The following is a 21,409-nucleotide window of genomic DNA, read 5'->3' on the forward strand; positions in this document are numbered from 1 at the left end:
CATTCTTCATTCTGATCCCACGAGAACCGAGTATTTGCAGTCCATCTTCCCAGTGACCCGATTAGGAAGATAAGGGTAATTACGACTGGGTGTCCCCTGGTTCCCAGAAGGCTCCGTTGTAGACACTGAATATACCCCCAGTGCCACGAGACTCTCAGCACGGGTCGCATAACACCTTAGTCCGGGGTTGTTGGTAAAGTAGGGGTGGGACCATCAGGAAGGGAAGGGATAGGTAACTACTCTCAATTTCAGGGCCAAACCAAGAGGGGGAAAAGGTTTTCTACCCTTGTCACTGGAATAGTGACAAGGGAAGGTGGCTTCCTCCCCTTGCCCTGCCACTCCCTTAGAAGTTGCAGCACAAGACGAGGATGGTACATCACCCACGATCCCATCTGGGACAGTGGCTGATGCCAATGAGGATGCCAGTCCCCCACGGGTAAAACGACCGTTTTGATGTAAACAAAATTAATTGAACAAACTTTACAATGCATTGCTGAGGTGTGTGACATTTATTATGTGTATGTAGCACATATAACATAAATGCCGCTACAGTGAAAAAATTATTGTAATTTCTGATAAGAATGATTGATGCAATCAATGATTAATGTTTATAATGAAAACTGAGGGTTCAATGTTCAGCGGTGGCTGACAAATTCACATGGACATTTAAAGGAAGCTCAATCCGTTTGCCAGTTGACAATTTACTGATAGATTTCCCTTCATTTAAAAAGAAGGACTAATAAAAACTATTTATGTTACTTTAATTTTTGGTATTCATCTTCCACTAATCTTTTCCTGTTTTTACGTCATCACCAATAACACAAATGTAAAACAGGAAAAAAGAAAATAAAGATATTATATAAGTGGATAGGAAGCTGCTGGTATCCACAGTACTGTCCCTCATGTAGAATGTTTTACCTCTGATGTCCTTCACAGCTCTGGCGAGTCAACGTTAAGTGTTTAACCTGAAGTTTTGTTCATTTTATCAATGATCTCTAGATAAATTTAGATTTATATAAATTTTTGCACTAAAAACATATTAACACGAATCATACCTCTTATTTGGAACAATCAGCAATAACTTCATTGTACTTTAACACGTTCACTTTGACAGCTTATTTCCAAACGTTTTTATATGCCATCAAAATTTTAATAAGAATTCAAATAATAACTGCAGAAAATTATTATTTGCAATAATACCTACTGGGTACACAAAGGCAGTTGTGTAAGATTGCATGTACCCGATGGGGTACACATCGTCGTGAACGTGTTTAAGGCACAAAAAAGGAGTTTTTTTTGTTGACAATTGATTAATAAATGTTACTCATAGTCTACTGTTTTTGTTAAACTGAAGTAGATGAAATGTCAATGGGAAAGGGTAAACTTGAGACAATTCAGGACGAAAAGTTTATTACTTTAAGGATGACCTGCGTATTTAACAGTAAACTGTCATAATTGCTTTTAGTTAGACCAATAAATAGTGTTTGCAACATTTTAGAACAGAGGGGAAATTACTTTTTATTTTGGTAGCCTGTAACTGGAAAGTCAGTTTGAGGAGTGGTTGTGTGTTTAGTGATGGGCATCAAAGGACGACGAGTTCATATGATAGAAGAACTCAGCGAGACCATCATATCATTTCAGCGAGGTAAACGTTGCTTGCTGACCTAACCTCACTTGTGTTTGTGGCACAGCTTAATAACGATGTGACCCGCATCGCATGTCTATAGTGTGCAGGCATTCTTCATTATAACACTACCAGCTGTATTGTTATCTGTACGAATAAAAGACTGATGAAACCTTAAAGCAGCTTAACACATGATTCCACTTGAATTAAACAGCTTTCTCAACATGCATCTTTTCATCTAGTGAGAGACGATTACATATTGGAAGAAATACAGTGTGAGGAAAACATTTGTATGGATTCGTTTTCTTCAGCTAATCTTATGTTAAATGTTTGTCTCATTGTAAAAAAAAAACTGCAATACATTAAAACACTATGTCAACTTATATTAGTTTATAAAGTTATTTAAAAAATGACGATAGTGTCTACAGTTTTTCTTTGATGTCTTTAAGACGAGGTATACATTTTCACTTTTTTAGTGCTTATTATTTCCCTGCCTAGTTACAATAGTTTATTAACTTTCCTGTAAACTTTGCAACTAATTCACCATAACTCTGTTTTAACTGTAGAAACATAATATGTAATCGATTATGTCATCTTAGAAGTAATACAGTTTTGAGTGTTTTGATTGTAGATTTTGTTGGCAGATTCGTGTAGAATGTAAAAATTGTACCGGAAAATAATAAATTTGACAAATCTGTGTGGTACTTTTTATTTTATATAAACTAATGCTTAAAAGTATGTATAATATAAGCACAATTTTTAGGGCAAACGATTAACTGTTAGATTAGATTCATTTGTTATGTATTTCTTCCATAAACTAAATTATCCTAGTAGTACTGTACATGATATAACCTGAATCTAAACCAGCAGGGATCACTTCTGGCTGGTTTATACCTTCCAATTGAACCTACCACTGGACACAGTAAAAACCGAATTGTCACCTTATGGATGTCCAGAAGCGGCACATCACTAACCGCAAATGTCGAGATTCTGGGGTGCAAGGGTAATTCGATAGGTCTAGTCTATTGAGGGAGATGACGGTTGGAGTTGGTGGGATTTGTTCACTAAGTGTCAAAGGTTCTTGCTAGCCTCAAAATAAGTTCTGCCATTCCCCTGCCTGCTTTGAGAGGCTGGTCCAAACCTGAGCTTCCCTTCTTTCGAGGGTACATGACGAGATTAGTGCCCTAAATTTTTCCTAATGGACCTTGATAAGAGGCAGCCCCTACCCTCAACTCATTCAGAATATCCTGTCACTCTGGAAGCAGCGCTAAGGTCCTTATAGGACTAGGTGCAATTTATAAGCTTCTTTTCCTAAGAGAACAAAAAAAGATCTGAATCTAAATATCCGGTGGTCTGTATTAAGTATAAATACTCAGAAACAAAGAATTGTGATAATAAGTAACATGTTACAAAAGGATGTTGACCATTAAATCTGTTATCATTGTTATGTTGGTCATTAAATCTGTTATCATTGTTATGCATTTTTTAAATGATTAGCTTTTGACAAGTTGAACCGATGCTTCCATTAAACTTTTTGTTGTGCTGAACTTAAGGCTCCATTAAGCTCCATTTGTAACAAGTAAGAAAGCTGTAAGAGAAGCCTTCTCCGCTCACAGAGATGTGCCTGAAGATCCATAACTCTATGGCTCAGTGACTGCACAGCTGACTGTAGTTCAATCGCTACCTACTGTTAAAATTTTGAAAACAATTTCAACGAAATAAAATTGATTACATAGAACAGAAGATAAAAGTTGTTGCTTGTGAAATATTACATCACCAATTCAGGAGAAAGCTCCATCCACTGATGTTCATACTGCTACATAGTAACCAACATTAGGATCTGATTGTCCATAGAGGTAAACAAGGGAGCTGTGTAGTGATCTATATCCATTCAGTGTTAAATATCCACACGGCTTCTATTTTTATTGGGCCATTACCCTGCCAATAGGTCTAAGCCTTTTAATTCATCAAGCATCTTCGTTAAAATAAAATTAATATTTTTGGTTAGTGTTTTTGATTGTGTGTTTATGTCCAGTAGAGCTTCAAGTACAAAAAGTTGTTTTAAGAGTTCAGTATGTGGACACTGTTACTCTTAGGGGCATAGATAACCTCAGGTTATTTTTACTATGAAGTAATAAACAATTTGTACAGTACGAGTATTATTGAGGTAAAATTTCAAAGCTCAATAGAACCTAAACTTAAGAGTTTGCTTGCCCATCTAGGATTAGAGTAGGAGACTGAGTTACGTTGTTAACTTTGGACAATTATAGATCTACTAATGTAGTTTTAACAAATTGTTGTAAGTGTGCTCAGTTATTGTCTTCTGACTGAAGGAATTTAGTCAGTTTACTATTTATAAAGATCCAACATACTGCAACTGAGTTCTTTTTTTACATCTGGAATGCATTCACAGTTACTTAAGGAAATCCGTAATAAAAAAGACTTAATTAAGTGTATCAAAATCATCTAACTGTAGTATAGTCGTAATAATTCATTAACAAATGTAGTTTGATTATGCAGTTTTGATTGTAAGGATGAAGGTAACATGTTGTTTTAATAATGTTTCATAAATATGTTAGCAGAGTTCATCAGACCACCAATTATAAAGTGTCCAGTCTCGTGGAATACCGCACGTTACCTTTACCCCCCCCACTTCTTCCGCCCCTACTACCCTCCTGTCTGGATCCCACGCTCCGCTTGCCTAGGTAACACCTGCAATACTCCAACTCTGAACATCCTATGTACAGTAAAACCCCGGTTAATAAAACTCGGGTCAATCGAAACTGTTTCGTGAATGGTAATGTATATAAATAACTGAGCAAATTAGTTTATATTCAACAGCAAAACGCTGGTGCCAATCCTCCATTTTTGGGAAGATGAGTGTGGGTACGTGACACATCGCTTAATGAAATGGGTGAATAACATGTTGAAGATGGAGCTTGTGTTGGCTATTCTTAATTCAATCACAAAATTGTAAATCACAAGAACCAGAAGAAGTTTTTTGGCTTTAAATGTAGTGATGTCCTTGACATGATTAACCCTCCGTCATCAATTGCCGCTGCGCTACGACACGCCAGTGCCCGCTGTCACGGAATTCAACTCACACTGCTGCTATTAGTCATCCCCACTCCTATCACCATTCCCAAAGTATGAATTACAGAAATCGTTTGTACATAATTCTTTTCCCCTACACACACTATTATTCTAATGCATTACTTTTAGATGTACTAATTGGGTTAACCGAAAAATTGACTATCCAAAATGGATCACCCTTTTATTTCAGTTAACCGAGGTTTTACTGTATAGAAAGAAGGAGTAGAGTCAAAAGTTTTGGGTCAGTTTATCTAGTAATGTAACAGTGTAGAAGTGTCATTAGATAGTACACCACTTCAACCATCTCACCTCAAAAATAAAGTGATTCAGTTATTAGATATTTACATTTATATTTTGTTAACCACGTAAAAAAATAATTAAAACTCAAGAGTTGTATTGGAAAGGCTTTTTTATACAGGGTGAGGCAAACCACCCGTACAGTACGTATAGCGGCCAAACCAAACGAGGTACATTATTCGTAACAACTTACAGCCCCCTATTTCCACCCCAAAGAATTTGTGAAATTATTTTGAAATCTCTAAAACTCCCCAAAAGAGTAGTTTTGGGGGGGTAGGGGTGTTTTTGGAAAATTTTAAAATGTAAAGGTATGTTGAGTTATACTTCATTTTAAGGTATTTCTTCACTGATTATTTTGATGCAAAAAGTTTGAACCTATCTTGCCGCTTATAGACAGTGTCCACCAAAACGTTAAAAAATCAGGGGTTTGTGGGTAAATTTATTGCAACTAACTGCACAAATGTAGAGAGACGATATTTTTATTGAAAAATAATGATGAGATGGCTTATTTGTAGCGCAATAATTTCATTGTAGCGCATTATTAAACATGTTTGTATATTAAAACAAATTGCTGTTTATGTATAGATTCTTAGTTAATAAAATATACAGCTTTTATTTATTGACATCACTGTAATTAAATTTATGGAAAATTGTACAAATATTGTGTAAACATTTTAATTTTAATTTATTTGTGTGTTTTATTGATGTGCTTATAAAGATCAAGCATGCCAAATGTTTCCTTTAACCAATTAATGAAAAGAAGATACAGTTTCATTTAAGGTACCACATTTGTATGTGTGTAGCATAAGAAGCAATATTGCACAACACACATCAAGATTAAGAGAGACACTGATAAGTGATTATCAGCCTATTTTTAGATTTGAAGCAGAATAGGAGGGAGAGGTGAGCGTGGTTGCGGAATTGTGAAGTACAGATGTGTAATGTTGCGTAACTTTGAAATGATGCATCTATTGATGCTTCACTTCATCTGGATCAAGTTCAAAATATAAAATAAAATTTGCCATAAAATGTGGATAAAAAGTGAATCAATATCACACATTGAACAGATTACTCAACAGTTTACACAAATAATTTTTATCCATGAAAATATTTTGGCATTTTTTTGTTGATGATTTATTTTAATTAATTGAAAATGAGAAAACCAAGCTCTTTCATTTCCATTTTGTATTTTTAAATACTAGGCTTAATTATTTATAGGTTTTTGAAAAATTATATGCAATGAGTTCAGAAAAGGACGTCACAAACTTCTGTGGCTAATATTACTCAAGATTTCAAATAAAATATGTCCTTTAAACATAGGTCAAGAATAGTATTGCTTAGCCCCTAGGTGCCATTTTGTATAATTTATTTAAAAAAATTATTTCCTCTAGAACTAGTTAAGTTACATATACCAAGCTTTACTCAAAGGTTATGACAAATAAGAGGAAAATTCAAACGTTATTATTGTCAGTTGAGAGGTATCAGCTGTTTTGACATATTTATCAATCAATCAATCAATAAATCTTTATTTACATTTTCGTCAAGAAAAGTAATGGCGTCAATTACATAGAATGTTATAATACAATGCAATACAATGGTGTCAGGCTATGCTCCGACAAGTGTAGAATTCTTTAATAGAGTACAAGGGTTGATCCGTTAGCCAGGTGTCCAGTCTGTGTCCCAGGGCAGCTCCCGTTAGTGCTCTGATGTCATCCGGCAGAAGATTGTACAGTTTTGTCCCGATGTAGGTTGGTTTCTTTTCAAAAAGCATTGTTCTGTGTCGTGGAATAGGGATTCTTGATGTGCTTCTGGTGTTATGGCTATGGGTTTTAGTTTCTCTGGGAAGACCATTTTTATCAACCAGAAGTATCACTTCTTGGATGTAGATAGCAATGACGGTTTTAATTTTTAGCTGCTTGAAAGCTTCTCTGCAGCTTGCTTGCCAATCTAGTTCAGCTAGCGATCTTATTGCTGTTTTCTGAATAATGAGCACTCTGTTTAGATTTGCAACAGAGGTGGCCCCCCATATTGCAATCCCATACCTAAGGTGAGTCTCCAGAAGTGAGTGGTATGCTACCTTAGCTACATCTGTGGAGCTTATCTGTTTTAGTCTTCTCACCACATAGACAGCAGAGTTCAGTTTTTTTGCACAGCTCATTTATGTGTGGTCCCCAGGTCAGGTTTGCATCTAGTGTGAGGCCCAATAGTTTGCTTTTGGCTTGTGCAAGCATACCTTTAAAGTGGTCTTTCTTGCTTATGGACGATAGATTCTGTTAAAAAAAGTACCATTGGAATTGTAATAAAAATTGTAAAATAGTTGGTATCTGTTAAATTTTTTATAACTATACTGATTATTTCTTTTATTTTACTTAAAAAATTTACAACGAGCATCATTAAAGCAAATAACATTTTTTATTTCCTCTACTTGTCATAACCTGTGTGCAAAGTTTGGTAACCTTGGCTTTAATATTACTAGAAATAATTTTGTAATAAATACAAAAATATGGCTCATGGCTAAACAATACAATTCTCGACCGGTTTCAAACTATTTTTTGTTTGAATACCCTGTATAATAATAGACTTCCAATTATTAATTATTGATTTTGAGTATCATCTGTTATCTTACATTTCTGACAAAAAGTTGTATTTGAGTTGTAGACTCATATTATATTTGTAATTTTATCATTTCACTATAATTAATCCGCTTGAAAAACAATTTGTGTGTAGTTGAGTGTTAATAGTAATTTAAACCACTACATGTTAAATTTGTACATATGGGTCTGATTTTATAAATAAAAGTAATGTACAAGCTCATGCACATGTACTAGGAATGTTTTCTCAAGCCTAATATAAGGATGCTTGAAAAAACCCCACAGTTAATTTTATTTATATATGAAAGGTTCTGTTTTCATAAAAAATCAGACGATTAAAAAGTTGATCGCTTATTTTAATGTATTTCAACGTGCACACATTTTATATATAGGTAGGTGTTTTTACTAATCCAAATTTCAAAACACTGCTTTTTAATGTAATGTATGAATTACATCCTTGCGCTATGTTGGTAATCATCCTATGCCATACTCCTTGTCTAATTTTGAAAAGCCAACCGCTTTAATACCTACAGCATTGTTTCCAGTTTGATTAATTATCAAGTGCTTTGTTTATATATAAATATTTAACTGCTGTTATGAATTATCAGAGACGTATTAGATAAAAGTGAGTATGATTGTGTTAATTGTACAAAGGTTCAATAACAGACAAGTTGCTATGTTGTGTTTAAAATTTGTTTTCTGTGGTGAGTAATTAGGAAGAATACAAAAATAAAAGACATTTTCCATAAATAAGTGTTATAAAATACATCAATGCACGGTAACCGTATGTTGGTTTCACGCCCAATGAGGAGGGAAATGAAAGAGTTCATGGATTGTTGTACTTTTTATAACACTAACAATGGAAATTGTCCATAATCCTTATATACTTTTATTTTGTTGGTTCTCATACTCTAGGATTATATAAGAGACTGCTGTAATAAAATGACCTTGACCTTTACACTATAAGAGAAATTTCAAACACATGTCTGTATTTTTGGTTGTATAATTATGGGAGATATTTCATTTTAAATATATATTAAATGCTTTTGTCTTTCCTCTTTATAGTTTTTGTACTCTAAAAATTTTGATGAGTTGGCACAATTTTAGAATGTCTTGCAAATGGCATGTGGAAATGAAAGTTTAGAATCCTCTAGAGAGGCCTTTCTGCTAGAGGGCTCTTGCTGATACAATACTGTAAAGGTGCTTTACTCTATAAATAATTAACTACGGCTTGATTCATGCATATATAGAAAGGATTAGTAATAATCTATTTAGGCATCTGCCACATATATGGCACAAAGCAGATATTAGGGATATGGGCAACTATTTGCGTGTGTTACTTCATCACTTTTGATATTTTTGTTAAAGCATGTCCTTTTTTGCCCAAAAAAAGGCCTTTCAACTGTTAAAGTCTGGTTTCTTTTAGTTCTTGTAATTATGTCCTATTTATGGTTTTAACAAACACCTTTCTGGACACTTCTTTTGTATCTCAAATATTGCCTTAGAACTATGTTTTATTACTGTTTCATTTTTTAGTATCCGTATAAAATGTTTACAAATAAAATTTCTATAATAATTTTAAAAATCTAATTTTTCATGAAGTGCAACATTTATCAGCCATTGTCATTAAGTAAGAATTATTTTATAAACTGCCAAAACCAAATGAAAACAATGTATTATATTTTCTTGAATATTTGTCAATTTAATTGTATAAGTATTTATTACAGTTAAACAAAAAAATTCAAAAATAGCTACAAATAATGTTCCTGAAAATTTTACACAACAAATTATCAAAAATGTTGCACTAAAGATCTATATACAAAGTGTTTTAACAGTTAAATTAAGTTTCCCTACAAAATTGATCTTCAATATAAGTTTCTAAATATTTTTGTAAATAATATTATTGTATATGAATACATAAAACTATATTATTATGAAATATTTGTTTAAAGTACAGTTTGGTAAAAGGGACTAAAATTTATTAAGTGAATAACATTTTTAATACGACATTTTAAAAAAGCTAACAAACTGCTAGATATGGTGTGCCTATATCATACTGTTTGAGGGTTGTATAAAAAATATTTTTGGTTTTAAAAAAATGCATTGAAATTATTATTTAACTTAAAAAAATATTATTATTCATATTCTTTGTAGGTAAAAAAATAAGCCATGTGTACAGTATCCATTTCAGTATTCAAATATAATACTAAAGGCTAAATTGTTGTATTAATAATTATTATCTAAATGATATCAACACATAAGATTTATTTTGATCTAGTCAAGTAAGCTGAATAAATATATTTATTATTGTATTTACTGTATCAGCCATTCAAATTACTTATTACATATTATCTAAGTAGTTGTCTGTGTTTCAATTATAATCTTGTACAGTCTTCTGCATGTATTGAATAGGAAAAATTATGATTTTAATATAGGAAATTAAATCAAAATAAACAACTACAAAATGAAGTGTCTTGTCTGTAGGTTTTTATAATGTTGTTTTACCTAGAATATTAAATGTAATGGTAATTTTATTTAAAAAGTCTGCTTGAACTTAATTACAAGTTTAAAATGTTGAAGTTACCACTGAGTTGAATAACATGTTTAATTTTATATAATTTTTTTTACTTTGGATTAGTTAAGATTTTTGAAGTGATATTGCTGATTTATGTAACTTGTATTTGTAACTTTCCAGTAAATCCAGGTGCCAAAGAACGACTTGTACAGATAACCGGACCGAGTGAAGATAAAATAGTGTAAGTTATAAGTTAGCCTTTATAATGTAATGGTATCACTTTATTCATAAATTGTAAAACATGATTGATATTTGGAGTCCAATCGTAGTACACTATCAATTATTAGTGATGTTTTTCAATCATGAACGTCAACGTCATGAACATTTTAGGAGGTGAAAACATAAAAAGCTCTTGCATCAAATTGTTACAGTTTTAAACTTCTTTAATTATGATCAATTATTATAGTAACTTAACTCAAATGAAGTAATTCTAAGTGTGTTTGTGTATTCTTTCTCAGTTTACTGATATAAAGAAATTAAAAATCACCATAATTTTGTAGACACGCTAGACAGCTGATGGAGGATACGATTCGACGAAATGCTTCTCCAGTCCGAGAGGGTGTGGACCGAGAACGTATGGGAGGTTCCAGTTCTAGCCTTAATAGCAGTGCCTCCGATGAGAGTAACCGTCTGATACAACCTGGTATTTTTTTGTTTGTTTACTTTACAACAGATCCAAAGGTAGTTTCAGTGTTAGATTGTTTTTTGTTGTTATTCCTGCTAGTTAAATTATGTTTTATTATTGATATCCATTCACATTGTACTTTTTTTTCAAAGTATCATGTAATGTTTGTTTCTAGGTTCACGAAGATCAGCCTTGCTGCACAGCTATTCAACAAATGATGCAAACCTCGGGGAATATAAGTTCACAGTCACCATCGGTAATGATACGGTCAAGATCACAGGATCAAATTTCCAAGTTGTTCATGTGAGTATCGGAGGTTACTGAAATCCTTTTTTGTGAATTTTCATTGTGAGTGACGTATGGGTTAGAAAACCGTGTAATGCAGCTTTAATTCAGTAATGTAGTGTGTGAAAGGAGAGATAATGGAAGAAGTTCTTACTATTTGTCTCTTGCAAGAGGTACTAAAAGACATAAATACATCTATTACAATTTGCAATATTTAGTTCAGAAGTTGCTTAACACTCTCAAGCTAAGTTTAAGAGAGGACTAGTGGCCGTAACTTTATTTAGATAAATAATTTTATTCACAGTTCACATCAGCTGTAATTGTCATCCCATGTCCCATTAAAATATACAAAAAAAACACCCTTTATGTCCCAAAAACAGTCGCCACCAATACTGTGTACAGAGTTTGCTTTAACTTTTTTGGCTTTGGTGAAGAGTGTTGCCACTGCATTGGTCGCTGTTTTGTTTCTGTATTGATGTAGGATATCTATTAATAATCATATCCAATAGTAATAGTAACAAATCCTCTCCATCTTATTGGTAACAGTGCAAAAACTCTCGTCCACTGGACATGTTTTGCTCTTTGTGGTGGTTGGTCAGCATTTTCGGTACCCACCTTGTACAAAATTTGTGGTATCTGAGGTTTTCCGTGAGAGTATTGTAGTCAGTAGTGTGTTCATGTTGTGGAAAATATTCAGCCAGGCCATTAATCATCAATTAACAGTCAGATCGCAGGTTTTGGTCCACTTGCAAAACGATTTGATCGGTCAGTATACCGGGCCTGCCACTCCACCATTCTTTAAATCACAGCACTATTGTCTAACCTTTCTTTCACTCATAACTGTAGGTACATAAACTAGGCATAACTCCTGATGAATTTCAGCAGCTGACGATCCTTTTGCGCACAAGAATTGTATCACAGAATGCACTTCACATCTGGTGGGATCGAGTATTGTTGTTTGCATACAAGGGCAAGCAATTGACTTCTGACACAAAACAAATGTTGTTCCTATAGCTTGACAATGAATGAGTAAATGGCACTATAGAAGTAAAACCGTGTTCCAATGTGCTAATATTTTAATTTTATAAGCAAACGACCCTTACTTTACGAATACCCCTTGTAGTTACATCATTTTATATAGTACAGTAGAACCTCTTTAATCCGGCACGTTTGGGACTAGACACTTGCCGTATTAAAGAAAATTCTGGACTATGGAGGTTCTTTATAAAAATACAGGAGTTTTATACAAAATAACACAGTTTGCACAAAAAACTTTTACTGTATGTATTTATTATTTAAACATGAGCTATTTAAGCAATATAATCATTATATAAGTTCAGGAAAAATTATTAAAATGAATCTTTTAAGTACAGTACATGATGAAATAAATTTGAATACGGTATGAAATAAAGTACAGTGCTGTACTATTCGTGGTTTTTAGCAACAGCACTGGTATATGGCTGGGAAAAAGATCTAATATCTATTTACTTCTTACAACTATTGTTATTTTAAAAATAATTTTTTATTACATGCAAGTTCATAACTTCGGCCATACTGTATTGTTTATTCGACTCAGCAAATTTTACAAACGTGTTGATTGCTTCCTAGGTCTGCCCAATGGCCTCACTCCCTCTGGTTCCCCTCGCCACACCTTCTTTATCATTTTATCTTCTCCCCTACGGGCAACATGGCCCATCCATCTCATTCTTTTACTCCTGATCAGTGCAATCACATCGGGATCTTGATATATTTCTCTTAATTCTCTGTTCTTCCTGATCCGCCATATGTCTCCTTCTTGAACTGGTCCAAAAATTCTTCTTAGTATTTTGTTTTCAATGGTTATTAACTTTTTTTGGGATTTCTTTGTGAGTGCCCATACTTCTGACCCGTACATCAAAACTGGCAAGATCATGGTTTTGTAAATTCTTAATTTAACTTTCCTCATTAATAGTTTGATATTGAGAAGTTTTGCAAGGCTCCAGTATGTTCTATCTGCTGCTGCTAATCTACATTGGACTTCAACTTCTTCTCTATTGTCATGTGTTATCGTCACTCCTAAATACTTAAATTCCTTTGTAGCCTTGAATTCATGGTTGAGTACTTCTAGCTTTTCTCCTTCCTGTTCCATTCTTCTGCTTATTTTCAAGTAGTGCGTCTTGTCTTCGTTTACTTGTAATCCTACTTTTGCAGCCTCAACTAAAAAGGCTTCTACTAGTCTGTTTAAGTCCCTCTTTCTCTCAGCTAGAATGGCTACATCATCTGCAAATGCCAGGATATTGAACTTATCTCCCAATTTTACTCCTTCAGACATCCCCTTTATCTTTTTTAGTGCTTCTTCCAGAGCAAAGTTGAATAGAATTGGTGATATTCCATCACCTTGCCTCACCTTGCGATGGAGACCTAGGATGCGATGGAGAGATCAGGTGGAGAAGGATTTAAGAACGATTGGCGCTACACTGGAAGTGGCTCAAGATAGAGGAAGTTGGAGAGACATTGTTGGCGAGGTCAAAAATGGAATAGTTCTCAGCTCACTCATTGCACTAGTTTATTTTTATAATCTCTACCAGATTAATTTGTAGGCCTACATCTTCATCATCTTCAATAGGACCATTCTCATTAGGAACATTGTCATTGTTCATAACACCAGGCCAGAGTTGTTTCTACGATATTTTAACTGTTTCATTCTGAGCATCATTCCATAACAAACCTGCAGTAAAAGTTGCATCTTTTATGTTAAACTTAGCTTGAAAGTCCTTAACACTGGACTTGGAAACAATCAATTCTTGTATGAATGTCTCTGTACTTGCATTTAAAGTTTTGAATAACGCCTTGATCCATGGGCTGAATTAAAGGCGTGACATTTGGAAGAAGATACATGACAGAAATATTACCAGAAGTAAGTTCATTGGCAGAGGGATGTGCCCTACAGTTGTCTAGTAAAAGAACGGCTTTTGTATCTTCTGGTTTTCCCAAACTGGCAAAATGAGATTTTACTGATGGTACAAACTGTTGAAAAACTAGTATTTGAATAGTTCTGCACTCATCCAAGCATTACTTTGAGCTGCATAATGCACTGGCAGATGAGTAAGGCCCTTAAATGCTTTGGGTTTTTTTTTAAATAATTGCCTATTACGAACAGTTTAAGTTTAAGCAAAAAGGAAAAAATGCAAAAAGGAAATGATATGAATCTGCATTACCTATTTATAAATATCTAAGAATATTACCACTAAAATATTTATTTTTATTCAAAGTATTAAAAATTTTCTATGAGAAAAGTGGAAACAGGAATGACAGAGTTTACCAAAGAACAAGAGGTGACATACTGGGGCTGTTCATGAGACCGAAGGTAAATAAGTCAATTTTCAAAAAAAGTTTTTCTTTTTTGGGTCCAAAATTTTTTAATCTTTTGCCTTTACAAATAAAAAATTGTAAAAATAGAAGCAAATTTGAGAATAAATTCAAAAGTTGGCTTTTAAATTTTATTAATATTGATAGCTTTTTTCAAATTTTAGTTTAGGAATTTGTACAGTTTTATATTAAAAGATTTTAATTTGTAAAGTTATAATTAAAAAATGTTATGTTTAAAATAATGTTAACTGTGGGGTGTGCACACTGCAGATTAACCGCACGATGTACTTGTTAAGTTTCGACTGATCATTATACAATGAAGTACAACTTTCAGTTGAGCTAGCCACGCTTACTGGATACTGTGGCTAGTAATTCCTACCAGTACTGATGTAAATTTTTGTAAACTATATTTTCTGGAATAAAATATATTCTATTCTATTCTATTCTATTCTAAGTTTATGATCATCTGTTTATGAAGACTGTCAACCTGTCTTTGTTCATGTTAAAACCTTTGGCACTTTTTTCGTCATGATCTGCTAAAGTGGAGTTAGGCACCATAACAAGCCGGTTTCATCTGCATTGTACACCTGGAATGGACTTTAAACTCATTTGCAGCAACTTTGTCAGCAGACTTAGCGTCTCCTAAAAAAATCTAACTTTTGGATCCCATTTATCTAACCACTTGAAAACGTACATTTATCCTCCTCAAGATTCAATTCTTGCTAAAAGAGTTTTGCTTTTTCAATTAACTTAGGTCCTGTAACAGGTTTGCCTTCTGAATGTTGGCTAAAAACCATGTGTAAAGAACGATATAGAGATTTTTTACTTTTGATTTCTTTGTTGCTGAACAGTCACAATGGTTAGCCCACTCAAGTTTACTGCTCAGAGCGTGATGCTTTGTGGTTGTTGAGTGTCGGCGGTAGCTGTCGAGTTGCTCACTTTACAATGTTTATTGTGAAGGCAATTCTGTAATTTTTATCTATTGCCGTTGATGCTGGATTATAGAGAATGTGGGATTAAGGAGGTTTTACTGTAATAAGTGTGAATTTCTTCTATAAACTTATGAACATTTCAATGATTAACTTTATTGGTACATTAGCCTCTGACGGCAATATTAGTAAAAAAAATCTCAAAAGAATAAAAATTAATAAATGTCCAGTTTTTAACTTGAGTCTACACACAGGCAATTAAGGCCATGTAGGCTCTTTTCTGTGTAATATTTCTTTATTCTCAGTATTTAGGTAGGTAATTATATCTATTTTTTATTTAAAATTGTCTCTCTTAATTTCAATTTATGGATCGATATCTTTTGTTGTATAAGATATTTTTTATTATTTATTTGCTGAAAAGACTAAGCAAGTTTAATAAAATGTGAAATTAAGTAACTACTTGGTCGGAATTAATGTTTTAACACCATACCCACACCTAGATCAATCTATTATTTTAAGTAATTGTATTTGACAAAGAACTGATTCTAAAATCAGGGAAGTTACAATAGGACCATATAACCACTAGAAAAGCTTGAAATGATATGAAATATCTGTATCTTATTATATATTCAGACATTGTTGCTATGCAGGCCTAGAACATGCCTGAGAAGTTTCAGAGATTCGCTGATAGGAAGTAGCATGCCTCTGACGATATAACAAACAACACTGCATCCTACTGGTGAATTGTGTCACTAACATCTCATATACATCATAAATTGACCAAAACCTGTCAAATACAACCATTATAATACAAAATTGCTTAGAAAATAATGGAACGTTCCTATACAGTGTCCGTATTCTTCAGTAGTTTAGCTAGGAAGTTTTGCCCTGGTGTTACCTAAAGATTCTCTGTGCGCTAAGTAGTTATAGTCTCAATATGAATGAATGAATGAATTGATTTATTTCCCAAATATATGTACAATATTACAATCCAAACTTTACAATTAACTTCTAAAAAAATTTGTATTACATTACCGAACGTAGTTCAATATTGTCTCAGATAATTGAGAGTGTGCTGTACTTGATGTGATTTTCCAAATTTTATTCAATTTTTAACAGTGCAATACATTTTCAGAATTCAAGATTGGTGCTGGAAGAATACTACAACGTTTGGCTGCAGAAGAATTGCACGGGTGACTGCTATGGGTATGTTTATCTTTTTTCTAAAAATATCTTATTTGTTCATAAACTATAGTGATTGATTTTTATACGTTTGTATGCTTGACAAATGATATTAAGTTTCTTGGACAAGGTTATTTTATTTTGACTTGTTACGTATTTAGTCAGGAAGTTTCAGCGCTGATGTACATGGTTACAATGATTAAAATAATTTCTCAGAAAATACATTAAATAGGAACTGATATAATAACAAACAATACATGGCTGTAAGAACGTAGCCAGGAAGAAATTGGGGGGGGGGGGATCAAGACGACTAATATTTTCCTGTAATGGACAGAAAGGAAGGCAAGTGCAGTCAACCGCTCATTCCCCATTTTGTTCCTTAAAAAGTTCTAGGCCCGTTTCAATGTTGAACAATCTTTCAGCAGTACATGTCAGTAATACTGAATTACTTAAATAATAATACATTTGCTAAAAAAGTAATTTTAAAAAATTGAAAATTTGGGGGTCCAGATCCCCACTGATTCTCACTGATAACAGGAACATCCTTATTCCTCTCTGTGTGCCTTAAAAAATTCCAACTTACATTTTGGATATAATTCTAATAATTCTATTAGATCTGTATCAATATTGTAAAAAATTGTAAAAAGAATTTCTTACAACATTGTTTATATATATATTAGAGTGTTTTCTTAAGTAAGTACTGTTTTGAAATTTCTATGCTGCAGCACTGTGGTTAGTGTCTTGCGTTTCTGCACTGTCTACCTATATTTGTTCATGCTTATTTCAAATGCCCCTGAGAATCCCGCTGACTGTGAAATACATGCTGTTGTTTTCTTAACACTAAAGACATGAAAGCAGTTGAAGTTCACCATCAGAATGGTGAAGTCTATGGACAAAACATTGAGTGATAAAATGGCATTCAAATGGGTAAGATATTTAAAAGATGGCTGAAAGCATGTTCATAATGAGAAACGAAGTGAACAACCATCAAAGATCACTAACAATTTGATGCAGAGAGTGAATGATAAAGTGAAAATAAACGGACATTTCACAATTTCTTCATTATCAGAGGAATTTCCTTAAGTTTCAAGAGGTGGTTGTCTATGACATTTTTATTTAATTTTTAAAAACTATTGGGAAACATCTTTTTCCGTATGACAATGTCCATCCACATACAGCAAAATGAATTAAAGATCTCATCACAGCATTTTGCTGAAACAATTTGATAATCCCCCAAACAGCTGCAATTAAGCACCCAGTGACTGCCGTTTGTTTTTTATCAGAAGAAGCATTTTGAAGGTCAGTGCCACAATTTTCTATGATAAAAGTGTGCAAAGGTTTTTTTTGTTTTTTATACCCAGCAGGGATCACTTCTGGCTAGTTTATACCTTCCAGTTGAACCTATCACTGGACACTGCAAAAACTGATGTGCACTTGAAACTGAGCAACCCTATGGATGTCCAGGAGCGGTGCATCACTAACCACAAATTTAGAGATTCTGGGGTGCAAGGGTAATTTGATAAGTCTAGTCTACTGTGGAAGATGACTGTTGAAGTTGGTGGGATTCGTTCCCTAAGTATGAGGTTCTTGCTAGCCTCAACAAGGGTGTGCCACTGAGAGGCTGGTTTAGAGCTGGCCTCCCATTCTTTTGGGGGGACGTGACTGATTAGTGCCCTAATTCTTCCTCATGCATCTCGATAGGAGGCGGCTCCTACCCCCTAACCTTACCCATTGTGTCACTACGAAAGCAGCACTAAGGTCCTTATAGGGCTAAGTGCAATTTATAAGCTTCTTGTCCTAAGGGAGAAAAAAGGTTGTTTTTAGACATAAGTGCTTTATTGTTGATGACAATTATGTAGAAAAGTGTCGGCTTTCATATATAAATAAAATTGCTACAACAAATTTACTTGATTATTTTTATATATCAAAACGGTACTTACTTAAAAAAACACACCTGTTACACTTTATTGCTGATGAAAATTTCCTTCTTGAACTCATTGTGTTTTTGTGTGCAGGATTGACGAAGATGTGTTTGTTGATCCTGTTGTCCAAGATATGATGACGTTCCGACTGAACTCTGTAGACTCAGGTAATGGCAATGGCCCATCCACAAGTAGTGGAGATAGTGACGATATCACCTGTATCAACACACTGTCGCCACCAGGTCCGCACCGTGTCAAACATGTTTGGTGTTGTTTATTGACCTGCATGGTTTTTTAAATTACCAACTAACAATGTGATGTGATTCATAAACAATTTTTGGAACTGGTCACAGTTTTTACATTGTAGGTAGCACTTTGTGCTATATAGTAACGATTCATTGAATGTACGTTACTTTCAGTGACCCTCCAGGTGCTATTTTACTTTAAAAGTGCTGAGCCATATGACATAGTTGAACAAAAAAATAATGTTGAAATACAAATGTGTTCAAATACCATGTATTATATATAACTTCTTTCAGGCAATCATGTCCTGTAAGGTAAAAAACTTCTTACTGGTTTATGGTTTATACCTTCCACTTGAACCTACACTCTGTACAGAAAAACTGATGTCACTTTTATCTGGGCAACCCTACAGATGTGCAGGACTGGCACATCATTAACCGGAAATGACGAGATATTGGGGTCCAAAGGTAGATCAATAAGTCTACTGCGGAAGATGAATGTTGTGGTTGGTGGGGTCTCCCTTAGTGTTAAAGTCAATTTCTAGCTTGGACATAAGAGTGTGCTACCGTGCTTACTTTGACTTGAGAGGCTGGTACAGAGCTGTTCTCCCCTTTTTCCAAGGTGTCATTTCTTGACTGGCATGACATATAAGGCCCGAAATTCTTCCTCAGGGATCAGGTTAGTCATTTAGTCATTTACTTAAGGAAGGGATCAGACTGCAGATATCGAAACATTGTTGTATCACTGAACAAAGGCATATATGTCCGAAAAATTATGTTTCCTTCGTAATTTGGAATAAAAATTTCAAAATGTAATTATAAATTTTGCACCAAAGTTTTTTTCAACAATAAAGTACATGGAACAATTCAAAATCAATAATTTTGTTACACCTCCCTAAATTTACAAATAATGTTAGCAACATCATAAGTACTTAGACAATCAATATTTCTTCTTTTTTTAATGACAGTAACGTTATAGATATTATTTTTGGTTATACATATTAGCCCGCAAACTCGAATTGCCAGTTACAATGTACAACACAGTTTCATAAATGAAAAAACTGCTATCTTATATGTGTGCCTATAGCTAACTGAATCAGCTGATGTATATCACACTGTCTGAATCAAGTGATTTTTACTTTTTGTACTTCTCATATCTTCCGAATTAGTAGTTCCAGATTCAACAATAATAATGGAATCTATCCTATGTTTTACTTTACAAAGAACGTAAATATTAAATAAACTCTTCATCTCTAACACAACTTAACAAAAACACTACTTAGTGCTACGCTAGCACTTAAACGTGGTTTATGTGAATGTCTCAGTACGATAGCACTTTGAGGGTTATTATTGAACATTGTCTGAAGTAGAAAATTAATAATATGTTCAAAATTACCATGTTGAATTATTTAAAATATTTATAAAAAAACTACACAAACAACACTAAGGCTACAATATTCAAGAGTTACATATTTGTTTTTTTAGAAGTAGTTTTCAGTTTGAAACTATTACAAAAATTGTACTATCTTCATATGTCACAGCATAAGTATTGTTACTATTACAAATTCAGCCTAATACAATTGTTTTACATCACTGGTCCTAAAAAAGTTTTGTGAATTGTATTTATTTGGCATTATAATTTCCTATGAATAAAATTTATTTATACAGTGTACATAAAAGAGTACAAAGACCAATGATGCCACCATGGTATCATCAGTACTAATGATGTCAGGCGACATCATACCTTGTACTGACCTCTTATTGGTGATGAAACTATTAATACAGCATGTGTTATTGTTGATGTTTTAAGAAATATTATAGTGTAATGTTGGTTAATTAAGTTCCTTGAATTTAGATATTACTCAAGAATTGGCAACACTTTGTTGTTTGTAAACATATGACTGGTAAGAGGAGTTCTTCCTTTAGTTCAAGTAAAACTTTTTGAGGTCAATAGCAAATTTGGTGTAAATGTTTTAAACGTGTTTATTGAAAGTAAATTTAAAAAATAAAAAAAAAGTGAATCACCATTACAAGTAATGTGTTGTGATTAAATTTCTAGTGATATCTGGAAAAAAAAAAATCTCCGGAACCCCTCTAAATAGTACGCGGTGTACAGAAACATTGTTGAAAATGCACATGTTTAAATGTGCGAAGCGGTTCAAGGAGGGGTGTGAAAAGGTAGATGACAAGCCACATGAAGAATTCTTGTTACTTCTCATACTGAAACAATTTTTCAACCATCTGTGCACGCAGATCATGTCTAACCAGCGCCTAAGTATTTGTGCGTTGTCTGATGAAAACATATAAGAAATGTACTAAAATTTACTCATCCATTATGAAAATAAATTGAGAATATATTATGTTATTAGTATGGACAAGATTTTTCAACAATAAATATCTTTATTGTTTGTTTAAAGTTTGTTAATGACAATGGAAGATTTGAAAGGATAATAGGGTTCAGGCATTTGCCATATTTATATGTTACAAAACTTTTTATCATTTATATTGTGCCATGTAAACAAAATTATGTTAGAACAAGTAAAAATAGCTAAAACATTTACCATATTTTAAATTGATAGGTAACAATATTTGGAGAATGGTCTTAACTGCTTTTTAAACTTATATAAAAACCTGGTTTTCCTCATCGATTATGGCAGGTATTGGGTTATGGGTTTTATTTTTGGTGTGTCAGGACT

General features: G+C 33.4%; 1 protein-coding gene across 9 annotated transcripts in view; it reads left to right on the forward strand.

Annotated features, from left to right (window-relative positions):
- Nucleotides 1–21,409, forward strand: part of LOC124364793 (eukaryotic translation initiation factor 4E-binding protein Mextli) — a 99,284-nt gene that overhangs the window by 48,925 nt on the left and 28,950 nt on the right. For 5 of the 9 annotated variants that reach the window (XM_046820552.1, XM_046820545.1, XM_046820547.1 and 2 more), the window contains 6 exons: nt 4,204–4,329; nt 10,301–10,361; nt 10,681–10,823; nt 10,981–11,108; nt 16,503–16,573; nt 18,565–18,713. In XM_046820552.1, coding sequence (XP_046676508.1) covers nt 4,204–4,329; nt 10,301–10,361; nt 10,681–10,823; nt 10,981–11,108; nt 16,503–16,573; nt 18,565–18,713 — 678 coding nt within the window. Of the gene's footprint in view, nt 1–1,573; nt 1,646–4,203; nt 4,330–10,300; nt 10,362–10,680; nt 10,824–10,980; nt 11,109–16,502; nt 16,574–18,564; nt 18,714–21,409 lie in introns of all 9 variants that reach the window. The other 4 variants (XM_046820548.1, XM_046820549.1, XM_046820546.1 and 1 more) reach the window with 4 other exon arrangements.

Source organism: Homalodisca vitripennis, chromosome 6 (genome assembly GCF_021130785.1).
Source record: "Homalodisca vitripennis isolate AUS2020 chromosome 6, UT_GWSS_2.1, whole genome shotgun sequence".
Classification (NCBI taxonomy): domain Eukaryota; kingdom Metazoa; phylum Arthropoda; class Insecta; order Hemiptera; family Cicadellidae; genus Homalodisca; species Homalodisca vitripennis.